We start from the raw sequence: 19,512 nt of genomic DNA on the forward strand, positions 1-19,512 counted from the left end.
GCAAAGGCCAGGGTGAAACTGTGCCTGCTGCTAGAGCACAAGAAACACACTCATCCACGATACCTAGCTTCATGTCCCAGTTTGCAGGGCAGCGCAGGACACCATTCTCAAAGTCAGACCTGTGCGACCAGGTGGTCAGTTGAATTGCAGCAGATAATACTTCCAGTGGGTTAAGCACCACCCTGTCTTCCACAAAGTCCAGTCCCAGTAGCCAAGAGTCTGGTCAACAGAATCCTTACCCTGATACTCCTTCCTCCCACCATGGAGACTATTAGAAAACAAGTGATCCCACACTCAGATATTCAGAGGAGCTCTTTTTATCTCCATTCCTTGATTTGGGCCTCTCGACAAGCCCGCTTGAAGAGGGACATGAGTAGATATTGTGCCCTGATTCCCAAACTATTGAGCAAAAATCAAGAAATCAATTAGGTCTAGCTCAGTGAAGGCTTATCCTAGATACTCCCAAGAGTCAGAAGCGAATGAACTGATCCCCTTGAGTGGGGACAGAGGGAATAAAATTTAGCATTTATTAATAAATATTTAGAATAAATGGCATAACAAAAAGTACAAAACACACATAAAAGACAGGTCTTCTCCCAGGGTCCTGCGCTAGTTCCTGCCTGATGAATCCCTCTGGTAGTGTACATCACGGGTGAGAGCATTCCTTTTCTATATTGGTATTACCGTGCCATTGTCCCTGCCTTTTATGTGTGTTTTGTACTTTTTTGTTATGCCATTTATTCTAAATATTAATTAATAAATGCTAAGTTTTATTCCCTCTGTCTCCACTCAAGGGGATCAGTTCATTCGCTCCAAACTATTGAGCATCTACAGTCACAAGAAGATGACGGTGGGGAATGGCAATAAGTGTTTCACGAGGTGGTGGATGATGATGAGATACAGTTGCCAATAAGTCAACCGCAATTAGTGTTTCAAGAGGTTGATGATGAGGATGAGACACATTTGTCAATAACTAAGGTTGTTGTTAGGTCAACAAGTCAGGAGGATAACCAGAATGAGGAAGTGGAAGAGGAGGTGGTGGACGATTAAGTCACTGACCCCACCTGGGAAGGTGGCAAGCCAAGCGAGGACAGCAGTAAAGAGGGGGAGGAATCTGCAGCACTGCAACAAGCTGGTAGAGGCAGTGGGGTGGCAAAAGGGAGAAGGTGGGCCACACCAAACAGGCCCACAACTTCTCCCTGGAGCACCCCCTTGCAGCATTCTCCCTTGCCAAGGTATAGGTGTTCTGCAGTCTGGTGCTTTTTAGAGGAAAGTGCGGACGATAAAAGAATTGTCAATTGCAACCTGTGCTGTACCAAAATGAGCAGGGGCATCAATACTAGCAACCACACCACCACCAGCATGACCCGCCACATGGCATCAAAGCACCCTAATAGGTGGGCCGAATGCCTGGGTCCACAATCAGTGTCTGCGGGTATTACCAGTGCCTCCTCTTCCCCTGTGTTTCATGCTGGCCAATCCCCTGTCCAAGATGCAGGCCAGAATGCCTCCCACCATGCACCTGGACCTTTGCAAGTACCATCAGCTAGCACATCCACTTCTGTGTCCCAGCGAAGTGTACAGATGACTATACCCCAGGCCTTTGAACGAAAGTGCAAATACCCAGCCACCCACCCACAGGCCATAGCACTAAATGCGCAACTTTCCAAATTGCTGGCCCTGGAAATGTTGCCATTTAGGCTTGTGGACACTGAGGCTTTCCACAGCCTGATGGCAGGGCCTGGCCCGCGTTACTCTGTCCCCAGCCACCAATTTTTTTCACAGTGTGCAATGCCGGTCTTACACCAGCATGTGTCCCATAACATCACCCATGCCCTGACCAACGCAGTTATTGGGAAGGTACACTTAACGACTGACACATGGACAAGTGCTTTTGGCCAGGGATGCTACATTTCCCTGACGGTACACTGGGTGAACATTGTGGAGGCTGGGAGCGAGTCATACCCTGGGATGGCACAGGTGCTACCAATGCCAAGGATTGCCAGCCCTACTTCCATGAAGGTTTCCACCACCCCCTACGTTAGTGGCTGCAACCCCCCCCCCCTTTCCTTCTCTGCCTACTCCTCCACTTCCACCTCTGAATTATCACCTTGCAGTACCAGTCAGACATCAGTCAGTAGCTGGAAGCAGTATAGCTATGGCCATGCTTAAACTGATCTGCTAAGGTGACAAGCAGCACACCGCCGCAGAGCTGTGGCAGTGGATAAGGGACCTACAACCTACAACCAGGCATGGTTGTGTCTGATAATGGCCGTAACTTGGTAGCAGCTTTGGAGCTCGGCAAGCTCACAGACATACCATGCCTAGCCCACGTGTTCATCTTAGTGGTTCAGCAGTTTCTCAAAACCTACCCCAAATTGCCAGCTCACGACTGTTGTGCGTGGTGAGCACATGCTGGAACGCCACGTACGTTCAAAATGTTGGCCCTGCTTTGTGAGCAGCAGAGGGCAGTAGTGGAATACCAGCTGCAACATGGTCATCGCCTTTCAAGTCAGCTTTCGCTCTTCACAAGCGACGAGTGGGCATTGATGTCTGACCTCAGTGAGGTTTTAAGAAACTTTGAGGAATCAACACAGAAGGTAAGCAGCGATGCTGCTATTATCAGCGTAACTATCCCACTTCTGTGTCTACTCAAACGCTCGCTGCTCACAATTAAGGACGACGCTTTGGATGTGGAAGAGGTGGAAATTGGGGAAGACAGTACACAAGGTGATAGCTAGAGCACCGTCTTCTTTGTAAATTGAATGATGAGGAGGAGGAGGAGCAGTAAACGGTTGACTCCACTACAGAGGGTAGTACCCATGGAAGTTTTATTCCATCTGTTCAACGTGGATGGGTAGAAGGGGTGAAAGAGGTGTCATCCTCCTGATGAGGACAGCAAAGTCTTGTCTGTTGGGACTCTGGCACATATGGCTGACTTTATTTTAGGCTTCCTTTCCCGTGACCCTCGTGTTCTACTCGAGCACCCGAGCACTTTTGTGCTTGACCAACAATAGTGGTGTACAATGAAATTAAGGGAGCTGCTCATGCTTGTCATTGGATGAAACAATTCTCTCTACTGGTGGTCTGTCTGGGCCAGTGCTCCCAACACCTCCTAACAGCTAGGTTAGAATAGCCTAGATGGCGGAAGTTTGTTGAAATGACTAGCCTACTTCTCTTAGTTCAATAATGTGCGGCTTTTTAAAGTTTGCTATCTGGGCATACTTTATTCAATTGCATTGTAGAGCATCTGTGGCAGTCAACAATCTCTCACCAAGAGGTACAATATCCCAAAATAGCCTCTGAAAGCCTTTTTGGAGGGCAGTGGAGAAAGCATATTTATCTTGTGGTAGGAACCAGTGTCTAATCAAGCCACAGCTCTAATCATTCACATATCTACCTAAGATATAACTGCATGCAACGTTTAGTAGCAATCTTGCATGATTCTATGGAGTCATTTTATTTTGTCAATGAGTATAATTTTATTTAGCTAGTTTTGGAAATGATTTTTTTTTTCATGTCACTATTTATGTTAAAAAAAAACTAATAAAATCAACAAGTATTTTCACTCTGACCACTAAGTTATCCTAATAGACTCAACCTTCCTGCTCTGTAGAGATCACTTCTCAGCAATCATTGCATTATCACTAAAGGACCTTATTACAAAGAAAGGTAACATCTCTATTATAATGTAAAAGGTAGACAGAACAGGATCATGCCATTGAGTATAGAAGATAGACACAGTTTAGCTCGAGCTTCCTCCTCTCCCACAACACTCTCGTAGAACTTAGTGGATCGTTTTATGTTTCATTTATGTCCTGGTGCCAATTGCAACACTCATTTCTACAGCCGATTAAGATGCAAGATGGCTGCCGTCATAAACATGTAAACATATATGATCAGAAATTAAACCAACTCGCAAAGCTAACTACTAGCTGTGTAATTTCTTTCTTTCTTCCATTAAACACAATAAACTACCAGGAAGCCAGTTTAAATGTAAACGTGTGAATAGCTTTTCATACTATATACTTCACAGACCATGTGAATGAACATACTGTATATGTGCCTTTGTGTGTGTGTGTTATTGGATGAATGTAGTTGAAAAGGCTAATACAACATGTTAAAATGGCTACGCAAAACTCTATTTATACAGGTCACTTGTCCATGAATTTACTGAACGTAATGTCATGCTGAGAAAATGTAGTCTTTTATAAAAAGTCAATGTAAGATACCTTTGACTTTCTCTTTTCCTTTCATGTCTGTCACATTTGCTGCAATTATAAAAACAATGAATCTATTAATTTAAGTGCATCTAATGAACAGAGCAATGCAGTTATCACATAGAAATAACTAATATGGTCACTTCCATGCATTAATATTAAACATGTCTGCAAAAACAAATATAAATTGTCTCTAGTTGGCTAATTGGCTTCACTGATTTGATAAAAGAGTCCTTTCATTGTACTGCAACAGGTATTTAATAAAATACCTTCTGTCTTTGCAGGTTTCTCTTCAGCTATTGTGGCTAATTACATGAAAATAAAACAGAATGCAAAATTAATATATTCATTCACAAAACAATTCAAAGTATAAAAAGTTAAACATAATTCTTTGTTACCTGTCTTTTTCTTAGATTTGTCTTCGGTGATGTTTTTTGCAGCTAAATCAAATAAACAGGTTCAGATATAGTGACACTACTTTACATAAAATATCAGCCCTTATATAAGCAATTCCTCAATAAAAAGCTATTAAATTAATCACTCTTGTAAGCTTAAGATTTAGGAATTATATATTATTATATTATATATATATATATATATATATATATATATATTATATAAGGTTGTCTGTTGGCTTTTAATTGACAACATATTCTACAGCACTGTACAAGATACTATATCCACTTTTTATTTAGATTTCAACAGTTTTTTTCTTTAAAAAAATGGAAAGGTGTCACTCAGTTAATGCTCAAGGTAATTTTCTTCAGCAGGTAACATAAAATGTTGCCGAGCACATCCTATGGGCCTGCACTGTAATTCTTTGTGTCTCTTAATATCGTATATACAAAGCACACAAAGATGTTCCTACTGATTGCTAATGGGAAAAAAAAATGCATTGCATGCATTATTAGATTATTAGTGTTGTCGTCCCACTTATCATGCTGGTGGCGGTGAGGTGGCTAGTGTACACGCCACGGCTCATTTTGGTATGGCACAGGTTGCAAACTACTATTCGTTTGTCGTCCACACTTTCCTCAAAAAAGTGCCATACTGCGGAACACTTTCCCCTTGGCAAAGGAGATTTCCGCAAGGGAGTGCTCCGTGGAACAGTTGTGGGCCTGTTTGGTGTGGCCCATCTTCTCCCTTTTGCCACCCCACTGCCTCTTCCAGCCTGTTGCGGTGCTGCAGATCCATCCCCCTCTGTGCTGCTGTCTTTGCTCTGCTTTCCACCTTCCCAGGTTGGGTCAGTGACTTCATCGTCCACCACCTCCTCTTCCATTTCCTCTCTCTGCTCATCCTCCTGACTTGTTGACCTAACCACAACCTCAGCTATTGACAATTGTGTCCCATCCTCTTCATCAACATCTTGAGACAGTAATTGCATTTGACTTGTTGTCAACTGTGTGTCATCATCATCCACCTCATTAAACAGTAATTGCCGTTCCCCACCGTCATCTTCTTGTGACTGTGGGTGATCGAGAGTTTGGGAATCAGGGCACAAGATCTGTCCCTCTTGAAGTGTGCTTGGCGAGAGGGCCAAATCAAGGAATGGTGCTGAAAAGAGGTCCTCGGAATATCCGAGTGTGGGATCACTTGCCCAGACTCTCCATGGTTGGAAGAAGGAGGATCAAGGTGAGGATTGTGTTGAGCAGACTCTTGGCTACTGAGACTGCACTTGGTGGAAGACAGGGTGGTGCTTAACCCACTGGAAGCATTATCTGCTGCAATCCAACTGACCACCTGGTCGCACTGGTCTGACTGGTGTCCTGTGCTGCCCTGAAAACTGGGAAATGATGCTAGGTATTGTGAATTATTGTTTTTCTTGTGCTCTGGCAGCAGGCACAGTTTCACAGTGCCCAGGGCCACGGCCTCTGCGTGCACCATCAGCAGCACGGGCACTTCACCGTCCCTTACTGCTCACCTTCTTCATATTAAATGTTATATATGCTTGAAAGTATGCCACACATACAGTAACTAAAGATTTGGAAGTGTATGTGCAAACAAATTTAAAAAGGTATTTGGGATGTGGAAACGTCACACAGGAGATATCCCGCAGATAATGTCAATGCTGTCACCAGCGTCTAATAAAAAATACAGGGAATTTCACAGGTTTCTTTGGATAAGGAAACATTATACAGGAGAGGTACCACCAGTAATGTCATTGTCCGCAGCGTCTATGGAAAAAGTACACTATGTCACAGATAAAAAATTTATGCTCACTCGTTACACTGTATATGTGGCACTGATAATGTCACTGTCAGAACGTCTATTGAAAAAGTACACTGTATGTCACAAATAAAAATTTTAAGCGCACAGATGTGGCACTGGTAATGTCTAGTGTTGAGCGTGAATATTTGAATAACAATTCTTTTTAGCGAATATAGCAACTTCGAGAATTTGCAAATATTTTGAATATAGTGCTATATATTTGCTATATCGAATATTCGTAATTTTTTAACACCTGAAAACATGATTCCTTACTGCTTCTTGCTTGTGGGCCAATTAGTCATTGGCCCACAAGCAACTTGAGCAGGAAGGAATCATGTTTTCATATGGAAAAAAAATTGCCGAATATTCTAAAAAACAAATATACAAACCGAATTCCCAAAAAGTTGGGACACTATACAAATCGTGAATAAAAACTGAATGCAATGATGTGGAGATGGCAAATGTCAATATTTTATTTTTAATAGAACGTAGATGACAGATCAAACGTTTAATCCGAGTAAATGCATCATTTTAAAGGAAAAATACGTTGATACTGGAAGACCATTGACACTAATTAGGTCAATTGGCAACATGATTGGGTATAAAAAGAGCTTCTCAGAGAGGCAGTGTCTCTCAGAAGCCAAGATGGGTAGAGGATCACCGATTCCCACAATGTTGCGCAGAAAGATAGTGGAGCAATATCAGAAAGGTGTTACCCAGCGAAAAATTGCAAAGACTTTGCATCTATCATCATCAACTGTACATAACATCATCCGAAGATTCAGAGAATCTGGAACAATCTCTGTGCGTAAGGGTCAAGGCCGTAAAACCATACTGGATGCCCGTGATCTCTGGGCCCTTAACCGACACTGCACCACAAACAGGAATGCTACTGTAAAGGAAATCACAGAATGGGCTCAGGAATACTTCCAGAAACCATTGTCAGTGAACACAATCCACTGTGCCATCCGCCGTTGCCAGCTGAAACTCTACAGTCTAAAGAAGAAGCCATTTCTAAGCAAGATCCACAAGCTCAGGAGTTTTTACTGGGCCAGGGATCATTTAAAATGGAGTGTGGCAAAATGGAAGACTGTTCTGTGGTCAGACGAGTCACGATTCAAAGTTGTTTTTGGAAATCTGGGACGCCATGTCATCCGGACCAAAGAGGACAAGGACAACCCAAGTTGTTATCAATGCTCAGTTCAGAAGCCTGCATCTCTGATGGTATGGGGTTGCATGAGTGCGTGTGGCATGGGCAGCTTGCATGTCTGGAAAGGCACCATCAATGCAGAAAAATATATTCAGGTTCTAGAACAACATATGCTCCCATCCAGACGTCATCTCTTTCAGGGAAGACCCTGCATTTTTCAACAAGATAATGCCAAACCACATTCTGCATCAATCACAACATCATGGCTGCGTAGGAGAAGGATCCGGGTACTGAAATGGCCAGTCTGCAGTCCAGATCTTTCACATATAAAGAACATTTGGCGCATCATAAAGAGGAAGGTGCAACAAAGAAGGCCCAAGATGATTGAACAGTTAGAGGCCTGTATTAGACAAGAATGGGAGAGCATTCCTATTTCTAAACTTGAGAAACTGGTCTCCTCGGTCCCCAGACGTCTGTTGAGTGTTGTAAGAAGAAGGGGAGATGCCACACAGTGGTGAAAATGGCCTTGTCCCAACTTTTTGGGGATTTGTTGACACCATGAAATTCTGATTCAACATACTTTTCCCTTAAAATGGTACATTTTCTCAGTTTAAACTTTTGTTTCGTGATTTATGTTCTATTCTGAATAAATTATTAGAAGTTGGCACCTCCACATCATTGCATTCAGTATTTATTCACGATTTGTATAGTGTCCCAACTTTTTGGGAATCCGGTTTGTATCGCAATATAGCAAATTTATTAGTAATTTTGAATATTCATTTTTTTTCTTCCCAATCTACAGTTGATCGCATACTCCTCCCCGACAAGCGTCCCCGTCACAATGGGAACACCTGTGGGTTAGAATATACTATCGGATATAAGTTTTCGCTGAGATCGCGAAAACTCACTGTCTTGGCTGAGGATGGGGAAAACCCTCAGCCGTGCGATGCCAGAAGATGTTAATGGGTACTCAGCCAGAACAACAGAAATAGGGAGCAGGTCACCTCCTATTGCGTCCCTAATCTGACCCTAACTCCTAACCGTATGAGCCAACCCTGATGGTAGGAGGGCTCATACACCGGAACCTAATAGTCCCTGCTAGCCCTCAGGGTGGCCCTGTACTAGGAGCTGGGTAGACAACTTGTTCCTCCTGGACGCGGAGAAACAGGAGTCTAAAGTGGCCAAGCTACAAAGAAAAGGGAGACATGAACAACTTATGGCAATGGCAGGTAAATGTAACACATACAACACCTACCTGCCACAGACAAAAAGCCTGGATCCCATGTGCAAGTGCTGCTGTCCACAACACCACAAACGGACACAGCACACACCACACAATCACACAGGAACCCAGGACCATAAGCTGCAAAGAATAAAGAGCAAACAAACATCTTCATAACATCATGTGACATAAATCTATGACCACAAGGGTGGCCCCCACTGGCAGATGGTAAATAACAGGAGGATGTCTCCAGCAACCATGGCTGAAGAACCCCTCAGCTAACTGAAACCAGCAGAGGCTTTATAGCCCAAAGTAGCCACACCCACACTCAGACACACCAAGTGCACACACACTGAGGGAGTTAAACCTTCCATAACCAGGGAGTGTAGTGAAACCACATAAAGGGGAATACACAAAGCAACTCTCACTGCAGCTGTTACCGTCGACAATGACATGCGTGGCAAACGTGTCCTGGGAGCCGGCCAGAAGGCCGATACACTGCCACCACATGTACACAACACCACACTTTGCCACGGGCAGCCACAGGCGAAGGGAAAATGTCAGAGTGCACACATAACATAAAACACAGTGCACACCAGACATTCAAAGTGCATACAAAAACACACACATAACCAAAGGCAACCGCACGCATACCGGTTGTCCGCGGCTACCGCAATTGAAGCAAAAAACTAAGTGCCCCCAGCTGCGGTTGACACAACACCAGACCACGGGCAACCATGAACATGGTCGTGACACTCACATCCGATGGTATATTCTAACCCACAGGCGTTCCCATGTTGACGTGGAAGCTTGTCGGGGAGGAGTATGCCGAACAACTGTACAGGTTGAAAAAAAAAAAAGGCGAATGTTCTAAATAACTAATATATTCGCTATATTGCTGTATATTTGTTTTTCAGAATAATCGTCATGTTCTAAAACAAGAATATATGGTGATATAGTAAATATTCTCTAAATACAAACATAGAGCAATTTAGCTATAATCTTTTTTTAAGAGTCTTAATTAAAAAAAAAAAGTGAAGTTCAGAAGAGAAAAAAAGGTGCAACTATTAGACAAGAAGATTATAGCACTATATTAGCTAAATTGATCTATTCTTAATCTACATTAGTTTTTTCGAATATTCGCTATATAGCAAGAAGCAGGGTGGAATCAATCCTTATATTGGAATTCCTGATTTTTTTGCCGAAAATCGGGAACGTTATGAATGATCGCGTGAGGACGCGATCTTAAGTAATCGTGTCACGTGTCATGTGCTCTGGTTTCGGTTTTGCTTTGGCTACTAGTGGAGTTTTGGCAGTCTGCCTGAAATAAGAATTGTATATAGATAATGGTGCGAATTCTCTTTCAACAAGAAGAAGAATGTCTTGTAAGTAATATTGTATTACAGCACTGTATTTTATTACATATTGCATTCATGGCAAACAATATTTTGCAACACTTGATCTACGTATAAATTATTTATATGTAGATTGAGTGTTGCTAAATATTCGTGTATGCGAATAAGAACTTCAATTATACTATTTTTTATTTTATTTTTTTCATCCGCTGCCCGCTCCCCCCCAATAGTAGATACTACTGATTAGTGCACTGAGTATTCTTGTTACTTCGCAGCACTATGTCAGTAGCATGTATGTATGACAGCAGATAAATATCTATCACATGCACATAGCAGATCCATTTTCCTGCCATGCAATATATAGCACACACTATATACCATACACACAATATATATAGATTTAATTTTATGTCCATGAGCTTTTTTTGTCAGACCAAAAGTATTTGCTGGTTCATTTAGCGTTACCCAGGGTCGACCACAGGGAGGCGAACCAGCAGTACACCCAATACCGTACCGTCACTTAACTAGACAGGTACATCGCAGCTTAGCTGGCCAATATCTGATTACTCAGACATCACACACATACAATCGCAATACAATCCGATCCTATAACGGTAACATTAAATCTAATATTTCCCCTTCAAAGATGTAACTACTTTTTGCTTTTTTATAGAGGATTTTTTTTTATATTTGTATAATAAAAAAAATTGGGATGATATGCTTGCATCTTTATCCTTCAGCGCTTTCCATACATAACACGTCTCATAAATCATGTGTGTTAACTCTACTACATCCGTATTTCATCCCTTTTCAAATGATTACTTAATACCTGGTGTGACATGTACAAAATCTTCCGGTTACATCATACATCTCTACCTCACTGAGATTGTATATATAGTTATACACACAGCGCGGTACCGATGTATGATGTTACCGGATGATTTCATACGTTTCACATACACATAAATATATATATAGGTGCATGGGATTCAAGATTTAAGATATATCTATATCTATATATATCTATATATATATATATATATATATATATATATATATATATACACATATAAAAAAGGACGTATGAGTGTATGCATGTGTGTATGTTCCGCAAAAACTAAAAAATGCAACCCTCGATTTCAACGAAACTTGGTATACACATCTCTTGCTACCTGGAAAGTAATCTTGCGGGGGTCTCAGCTCTCTAGGACGTACCGTTCCCGAGATATTCCCCAAAAATGACCTGTATTAGTCAATACAAGCCTGCCAGCCTTTCACTTAAATCCTAATTGCCAACTGACGGGCGCTGTGGAGTACACAGTTAAAGGTCGGGTCACCATGATAGTCACTGTTAACCACCTCAGCCACCCTAGCTTAAACACCCTTAATAACCAGACCACTTTTTACAATTCTGCACTACACTACTTTCACCGTTTATTGCTCTGTCATGCAACTTACCACCCAAATGAATTTTACCTCCTTTTCTTCTCACTAATAGAGCTTTCATTTGGTGGTATTTCATTGCTGCTGACATTTTTACTTTTTTTGTAATTAATCGAAATTTAACTAAATTTTTGCAAAAAAGATAGCATTTACAAACTATGGTACAAAAATGTGAATTTCTGCTTTTTGAAGCAGCACTGACTTTCTGAGCACCTGTCATGTTTCCTGAGGTTCTACAATGCCCAGACAGTAGAAAACCCCCACCAATAACCCAATTTTGTAAAGTAGACACCCTAAGGTATTCGCTGATAGGCATAGTGAGTTCATAGAACTTTTTATTTTTTGTCACAATTTAGCAGAAAATGATGAATTTTTTATTTTTATTTTTTCTTACAAAGTCTCATATTCCACTAACTTGTGAAAAAAAAAAAAACTTCCATGAACTCACTATGCACATCATGAAATAAATTGGGGTGTCTTCTTTCCAAAATGGGGTCACTTGTGGGGTAGTTGTACTGCCCTGGCATTTTAGGGGCCAAAATGTGTGCAAAGTAGTTTGAAATCAAAATCTGTAAAAAATGGCCTGTGAAATCCGAAAGGTGCTCTTTGGAATGTGGGCCCCTTTTCCCACCTAGGCTGCAAATAAGTCTCACACATGTGGTATCGCCGTACTCAGGAGACGTTGGGGAATGTGTTTTGGGGTGTCATTTTACATGAAAAATGACACCCCAAAACACATTGCCCAACTTCTCCTGAGTACGGCAATACCACATGTGTGACACTTTTTTGCAGCCTAGGTGGGCAAAGGGGCCCACATTCCAAAGAGCACCTTTCGGATTTCACAGCCCATTTTTTTACAGATTTTGATTTTAAACTACTTCACACGCATTTGGGCCCCTAAAATGCCAGGGCAGTATAACTACCCTACAAGTGACCCCATTTTGGAAAGAAGTCACCCCAAGGTATTTCATGATGGGCATAGTGAGTTCATGGAAGTTTTTATTTTTTGTCACAAGTTAGTGTAATATGAGACTTTGTAAGAAAAAATAAATAAATAAATAAATCATCATTTTCCGTTAACTTATGACAAAAAATAAAAAATTCTAGGAACTCTCCATGCCCCTCACGGAATACCTTGTGGTGTCTTCTTTCCAAAATGGGGTTACTTATGGGGTAGTTATACTGCCCTGACATTTTAGGGGCCCTAATGCGTGAGAAGCAGTTTGAAATCAAAATCTGTAAAAAATGCCCTGTGAAATCCGAAAGGTGCTCTTTGGAATGTGGGCCCATTTGCCCACTTAGGCTGCAAAAAAGTTTCACACATCTGGTATCGCCATACTCAGAAGAAGTAGGACAATGTGTTTTGGGGTGTCTTTTTACATATACCCATGCTGGGTGAGAGAAATATCTCGGCAAAAGACAACTTTTCCCATATTTATCTCACCCAGCATGGGTATATGTAAAAAGACACCCTAAAACACATTGCCCTACTTCTTCTGAGTACGGCGATACCAAATGTGTGACACTTTTTTGCAGCCTAGATGCGCAAAGGGGCCAAAATTCCCTTTAGGAGGGCATTTTTAGACATTTGGATCCCAGACTTCTTCTCACGTTTTAGGGCCCCTAAAATTCCAGGGCAGTATAAATACCCCACATGTGACCCCATTTTGAAAAGAAGACACCTCAAGGTATTCAATGAGGGGCATGGCGAGTTCATAGAATTTTTTTTTTTTGGCACAAGTTAGCGGAAATTGATTTTATTAGTTTTTTCTCACAAAGTCTCCCTTTCCGCTAACTTGGGACAAAAAATTAAATCTTTCATGGACTCAATATGCCTCTCAGCGAATACCTTGGGGTGTCTTCTTTCCAAAATAGGGTCATTTGTGGGGTGTTTGTACTGCCCTGGCATTTGAGGGTCTCCGCAATCATTACATGTATGGCCAGCATTAGGAGTTTCTGCTATTCTCCTTATATTGAGCATACGGGTAATGAGATTTTTTTTTCTGTTCAGCCTCTGGGCTGAAAGAAAAAATGAACGGCACAGATTTCTTCATTCGCATCAATCAATGTTGATGAAAAAATCTCTGCCAAAAAAAAAAGGAGGGGAAAGGCATCTGCCAGGACATAGGAGCTCCACCCAACATCCATACCCACTTAGCTCGTATGCCCTGGCAAAACCGATTTCTCCATTCACATCAGTCTATGTGGATGAATAAATCATTGCCGGGATTTATTATTTATTTTTTTTATATACAAAATTTATGAACTCTGCCGCCCCCTCAGCTCATATGCCTCGGCAAACGTATCTTTTACTGCAGAGGAGAAATCTCGTCTTGCAGCGCCACATACACCAAATTTTGTGTAATCTGACAGCAGCGCAATGCTTCTGTCATAATGCACATCAATGCTGCAGCTAGTCGATCGGTTGGTCCACCTGGAAGGTAAAAAAAAAAAAAGAAAAAACCAGGCCGCAACGCAATAAATTTATTAACTTTATAATAACATTTGAACGGAACATATAAACTTTATTTAACTTTTTGAACAGAACGTTAACTTTTTTGCTTACCGGTGATTTTTTATTTTTTTTACCTTTATAGGACAAACCTCTCCTTCCCCATGGGACAATGTGCAAAGCGCAAATCGCCCAAAGATGAAGCGAAGTACATTATGCACTTTGTCCCAGGTGAAAGGAGAGGTTTGCAGCAACTGTGAGTGAAAGGGCCCTAATAGCCCTGTGTGCCTGTCCTGTGAGATGCAATCCCTATGCTAAGTGTACCTGTGTGTGGTATTTCCGGAAACACTCCCCTAAGCATAGGGCAGGGTGGTCAGGGCAGTCAGGACAGAAATAGCGGGTGTCACGCCTTATTCCACTCCTGCTACAGACACAACATTTTTCGGGGAGACGGTTGGGTTGAGGTACCAGCAACGACATTGGGGAAATGTCGCTCTTGTAGACGGCTCACTACACTGGTGGATGGGGCCACGGAACCTCCTGGATACAGGAGGTTCTCAATGATCTCTTCCTGAAATTTGAGGAAAGATCCTGTTCTCCCAGCCTTACTGTAGAGAACAAAACTATTATATGCAGCCAATTGAATCAAATATACAGACACCTTCTTATACCAGCGTCTGGTGCGTCGGGAAACTAAATAAGGAGCCAACATCTGGTCATTGAAGTCCACCCCTCCCATGAGCAAATTATAGTCGTGGACTGAGAGGAGCTTTTCAATGACACTGGTTGCCCGTTCTATTTGTATTGTCGTGTCTGCGTGAATGGAGGAGAGCATGTAAACGTCACGCTTGTCTCTCCATTTCACCGCGAGCAGTTCTTCGTTACACAAGGCAGCCCTCTCCCCCCTTACAAGACAGGTGGTAACGAGCCATTGGGGGATGCCCCGGCGACTAGGTCGAACGGTGCCACAGCAGCCAATCTGTTCTAGGAACAATGCCTGAAGAGGGGCACACTTGTGTAAAAATTGTCCACATAAAGATGGTTCCTCTTGCCAAATAAGGGTGACACCAAGTCCCAGACTGTCTTCCCACTGCTCCCCAGGTAGTCAGGGCAACCGACCGGCTCCAGGGTCTGATCTTTACCCTCATAGATCCGAAATTTGTGGGTATAGCCTGTGGCCCTTTCACGGAGCTTATACAATTCGACCCCATACTGGGCGCGCTTGCTTGGGATGTATTGTTTGAAACCAAGGCGCCCGTAAAATGTATAAGGGACTCGTCTACGCAGATGTTTTGCTCAGGGGTATACAAATCTGCAAATTTGGTGTTGAAGTGGTCTATGAGGGGCCGAATTTTATGGAGCCGGTCAAAAGCTGGGTGGCCTCTGGGACGAGAGGTGCTGTTGTCACTAAAGTGCAGGAAATGCAGGATGGTCTCAAATCGTGTCCTGGACATAGCAGCAGAGAACATGGGCATGTGATTAATTGGGTTCGTGGACCAATATGACCGCAATTCATGCTTTTTGGTTAGACCCATGTTGAGGAGAAGGCCCAGAAAAAGTTTAATTTCGGAAACTTGGACAGGTTTCCACCGGAAAGACTGGCCATGAAAGCTTCCCGGATTGGCGGCTATAAATTGAGTGGCATACCGATTTGTTTCTGCCACGACTAAGTCCAAGAGCTCCGCAGTCACGAACAGCTCAAAAAATCCCAGGGCCGAACCGATCTGAACTGTCTCAACCCGAACTCCAGACTGGGCGGTGAAAGGGGGAACTATTGGTGTGGCTGAAGTTGGGGGCTGCCAATCAGGGTTTGCCAGCACCTCAGGGACTCTAGAGGCTCTACGGGCCTGTCTGTGCGGTGGCTGCGACGGGGTAACTATTGCACGTGCCACTGTACCAGCTTCAACTGCCCTTCTGGTGCTCGCCACTTCACCAGGTTGTACGGCAGTGCTGGTACTAGGTCCAGGATGGGCTGTGCTGCTGGTGTATGCCTCACCACGTAATCCGACAGCGCTAGCCCCACTCTGCTGCCCTTGAAGCGGATCCTGCGCAACCTGTGGTCTAGCAACACGGGGCCGGGTACGCCTTGTGCTATCAGGGACCTCAACCTCCTCATCCGAACTTTGGGTCAGACTGCCACTGCTTTCTACAGGTTCGTATTCTGTCCCGCTAGATTCCTTAGATGAGGGTTCCCATTCCTCATCCGACTGGGTCAGAAGCCTGTAGGCCTCTTCAGAAGAATACCCCTTATTTGCCATTTGGTCAACTAAATTTAGGGGGTATTCCCTGAGACTACCCAAGAAAAAAAGCAAGCCTGTCTTACAAATGGGAGGTTAGCGAAGTACCGGAGGCCGCTGCGGTTGATATATCAAAACTGATTTTTTTTTTATCGCCGCAGCGCTTGTAAAGTGATTGTGCAGTGATAAAAAAATAATAATAATTTTTGTCACTGCGGCGGGCCGGGCGTGGGTGAACGCACGTGTGGGCAACCAATCAGGCCCGATCGGGCAAACACTGCATTTTGGGTGGAGGGCGATCTAAGGTGACACTAATACTATTATAGATCTGACTGTGATCAGTTTTGATCACTTACAGATACTATAAAAGTACAAATGCTGATTAGCGATACGCTAATCAGCGAATCAGTGACTGCGGTGTGGTGGGCTGGGCGCTTAACGATCGCTAACTACCTAACCAAGGGGCCTAAACTATACTAAAACCTAACAGTCAATACCAGTGAAAAAAAAAGTGACAGTTTTAGTACTGAACAAGTGCATATAGTACATGGAAAAAATGAAAAAAGATTATAAGAATGACATGCTTGAAATGAAAAAGCTGCAGCATCGATTAAATAAGAAGGTGCGTGACATGGAGCAAAAGCACCTTCTCCGATTTCAAAAAATGGACGAGCTATTATCAGAGCTCAAAAAGTTGCCCTAGAGGCCTGTTTTATTACTTTGTTTGTAATAAATACCTTTTTTTTCAGTTTGATAACACGTGCCTTCGTTTTTTATAATGTAATGTTACGGTGTAATTTTATAAGTTAGTTGTAAGGCCCCTTTATTCCACGGTCAAACTCATCTGGATCAGGACAGACAGCAGAACAGACAGCAGTAGGTACATGGTAACACTGTAGTATACGGCCCACACATAACTCAGCAGTGTCAGGACATACAACAAAAAGTATTGGTAACGGTGGAGTATAAGGCCCACACATAACTCAGCAGTGTCAGGACCTACAACAGCAAGTATCGGTAATGGTGGAGTATAAGGCCCACACATAACTCAGCAGTGTCAGGTCGTACAACAGCAAGTATCGATAACGGTGGAGTATAAGGCCTCCTTAACTCAGTAGTGTCAGGACCTATAACAGCAAGTATTGGTAACGGTGGAGTTTAAGGCCCCACACATAAGTCATTAGGGTCAGGACAGACTTCAGCATCAGCAGCAGGTAGATGATAAGGGTTGAGTATAAGGCCTACACAGCTACAGTCTACAGCTCGGCCTAACTTAGCAGGACAGGCAGCAGCAGGTGCAAAGTGTGCAGCAGGAATGTGTTCGCAGAAATGGGCCCCCTCCAGACCAGGGCAACACCAAAAATAAACTAAGACACCTCTGACAGCAGCATGTTGTAAGTGTGCAGCAGGAATGAGCTAACATGGAAAAAAAACACTATTTGACATTGTTATATTCTTGTTTAATTTAAAAAAAAACTTTTTTAAACCACAAGAAAAAAAAATATTAGCTAGACACACATCGTACCTCCAGCTGCTATCATTTTCCAGATCGGGCACATCTAGTCTGTGTTTACTTATTTACCACGTGTGGACTGAGTATATATAAAATTTAATTTTTACTATAATTTCACTTAAAAAACATTGGTGGTAGCAGTGAGACAAAGACGAAAAAATATACATACATATAAACATTTATTTTACCACCATATAAGACCGCGGTAAGGTAATACTGGGTGGGTCTTACCCCGTCCTGTAGGTGCACGGCCAGGGTTGGTGGGTGGCGTCAATGCTCCAGTGTGATCATAGGCACTGTTGTCCAATTTTTCAGTTGATATGGCAATTTGGATACTGCTATAATGCCCTGGTCTAGAGCCCTCCCTATATGGATGGTCAGGGGCTATCCTCATAGACCTGCCTCAACGACACGGAGCACCCGCCCGACAGGGGCGACCCCATGCGAAACCTGTCCCTGAATCGGGCCTATTCCCTGTAAGTCCCTTACTGTATGGCCCTACATGCCATGTTTCGTTCCATAAAAAATGGAGCTCATCAGGGGCTCATTGAAATCAGAAGGTTTTGTTTTAGTAGAAAGTTTCTTGTAAATACAAGGTGGTGTGGACGGTCAGTGGTACACGTCTCTGCCAGGGTATGGAGAAGTGTCCCCAACAATACCCTCGTCTCACCTCTTCCCTTCCACAGCCTTTCACAGTGCTGACACCAACGTTTTTTAAGTGAAATTATAGTAAAAGTTTAATTTTATATATACTCAGTCTATACGTGGTAAATAAGTTTATAAGAGGAGTGACATATCTCTGCACATACGCACCTGGTGCATTGAGATAATTTCTGTATATGTGTACATCTAGTCTGTGGCAGAACTATATTATTAACAAAAATCATGGTGTAGGCGCTTCAGGTCACACCATTTTTTTGTATCGCTTATTTTTCATGCCAGATCCCATATTTTTTTTATATAATTCGGACTGAAGAGACTGTATGTTTGAGTCTACAAAGTTTTAGCTATTTAGAGCATTTTGTGCTAAAACTAGATATTGCTGCTGCCACACACAATAGTCCTTAAAAGGACTTTTGGGTCTGTAAAGTTTTAGCAATTTAACGCAGATTGCGCTAAAAATATAGATTGCTGCTGCCACACACAATAGTCCTTAAAAGGACTTTTAGGTCTCTGAAAAGTTTTTCTAATAAAAATATTCCTATATCACTCCCTACACTGTCTGTCCCTTCCTCAGCACAGCTCTCCCTGACTAAGACTGAGCCGAACACGAGTCATTGCGCTCTATATAGCACCCGATGACGCGTTCCGGCCAGCCAATCACTGTAATGCCAGTAACCAAAATGGCTACGGCATTTCAGTGAGGGCAGCACTTACCTGCACGTTTATTGGCTGCGTAGCAGCCAAGAAACGTGCGGGGAGGTGACTCGATCATTGCGCCATGTGCCGAGCATCGAGTTGCTCAAGCCGAACTGGTGTTTGGCCAAGAATGCTCGATCAACACTAGATCCAACAGCTCGGGGAGAGTAAGGATGCCCCCACAGCAAATTTGAAGAAAGATATTTTCGGCTGGTTTATGTTGTTAGAATATTCACATTTCCTTCATGTTAATGGTTTTATACTATCACTGTGCCTAATATAAAAGACTGGCATGGAAGGTTGTGGGAACAAATATTCCCTAATGCTTCCATTCATTTTATGGTGAAGCAATC

General features: G+C 42.8%; 1 protein-coding gene across 1 annotated transcript in view; it reads right to left on the reverse strand.

The window, feature by feature from the left end:
- LOC122935391 (titin homolog) overlaps window positions 1-19,512 on the reverse strand; it is an 848,771-nt gene that overhangs the window by 85,548 nt on the left and 743,711 nt on the right. Inside the window, exons 78-80 of the mRNA XM_044291163.1 lie at window positions 4,619-4,660; window positions 4,490-4,525; window positions 4,233-4,271 (exon numbers count right to left, since the gene is read on the reverse strand). Of these exons, the coding sequence (XP_044147098.1) occupies window positions 4,233-4,271; window positions 4,490-4,525; window positions 4,619-4,660 (117 nt within the window). The remainder of the gene's footprint in view (window positions 1-4,232; window positions 4,272-4,489; window positions 4,526-4,618; window positions 4,661-19,512) is intronic.

The sequence above is a fragment of the Bufo gargarizans genome, chromosome 4 (genome assembly GCF_014858855.1).
Source record: "Bufo gargarizans isolate SCDJY-AF-19 chromosome 4, ASM1485885v1, whole genome shotgun sequence".
Taxonomy (NCBI): Eukaryota; Metazoa; Chordata; class Amphibia; order Anura; family Bufonidae; genus Bufo; species Bufo gargarizans.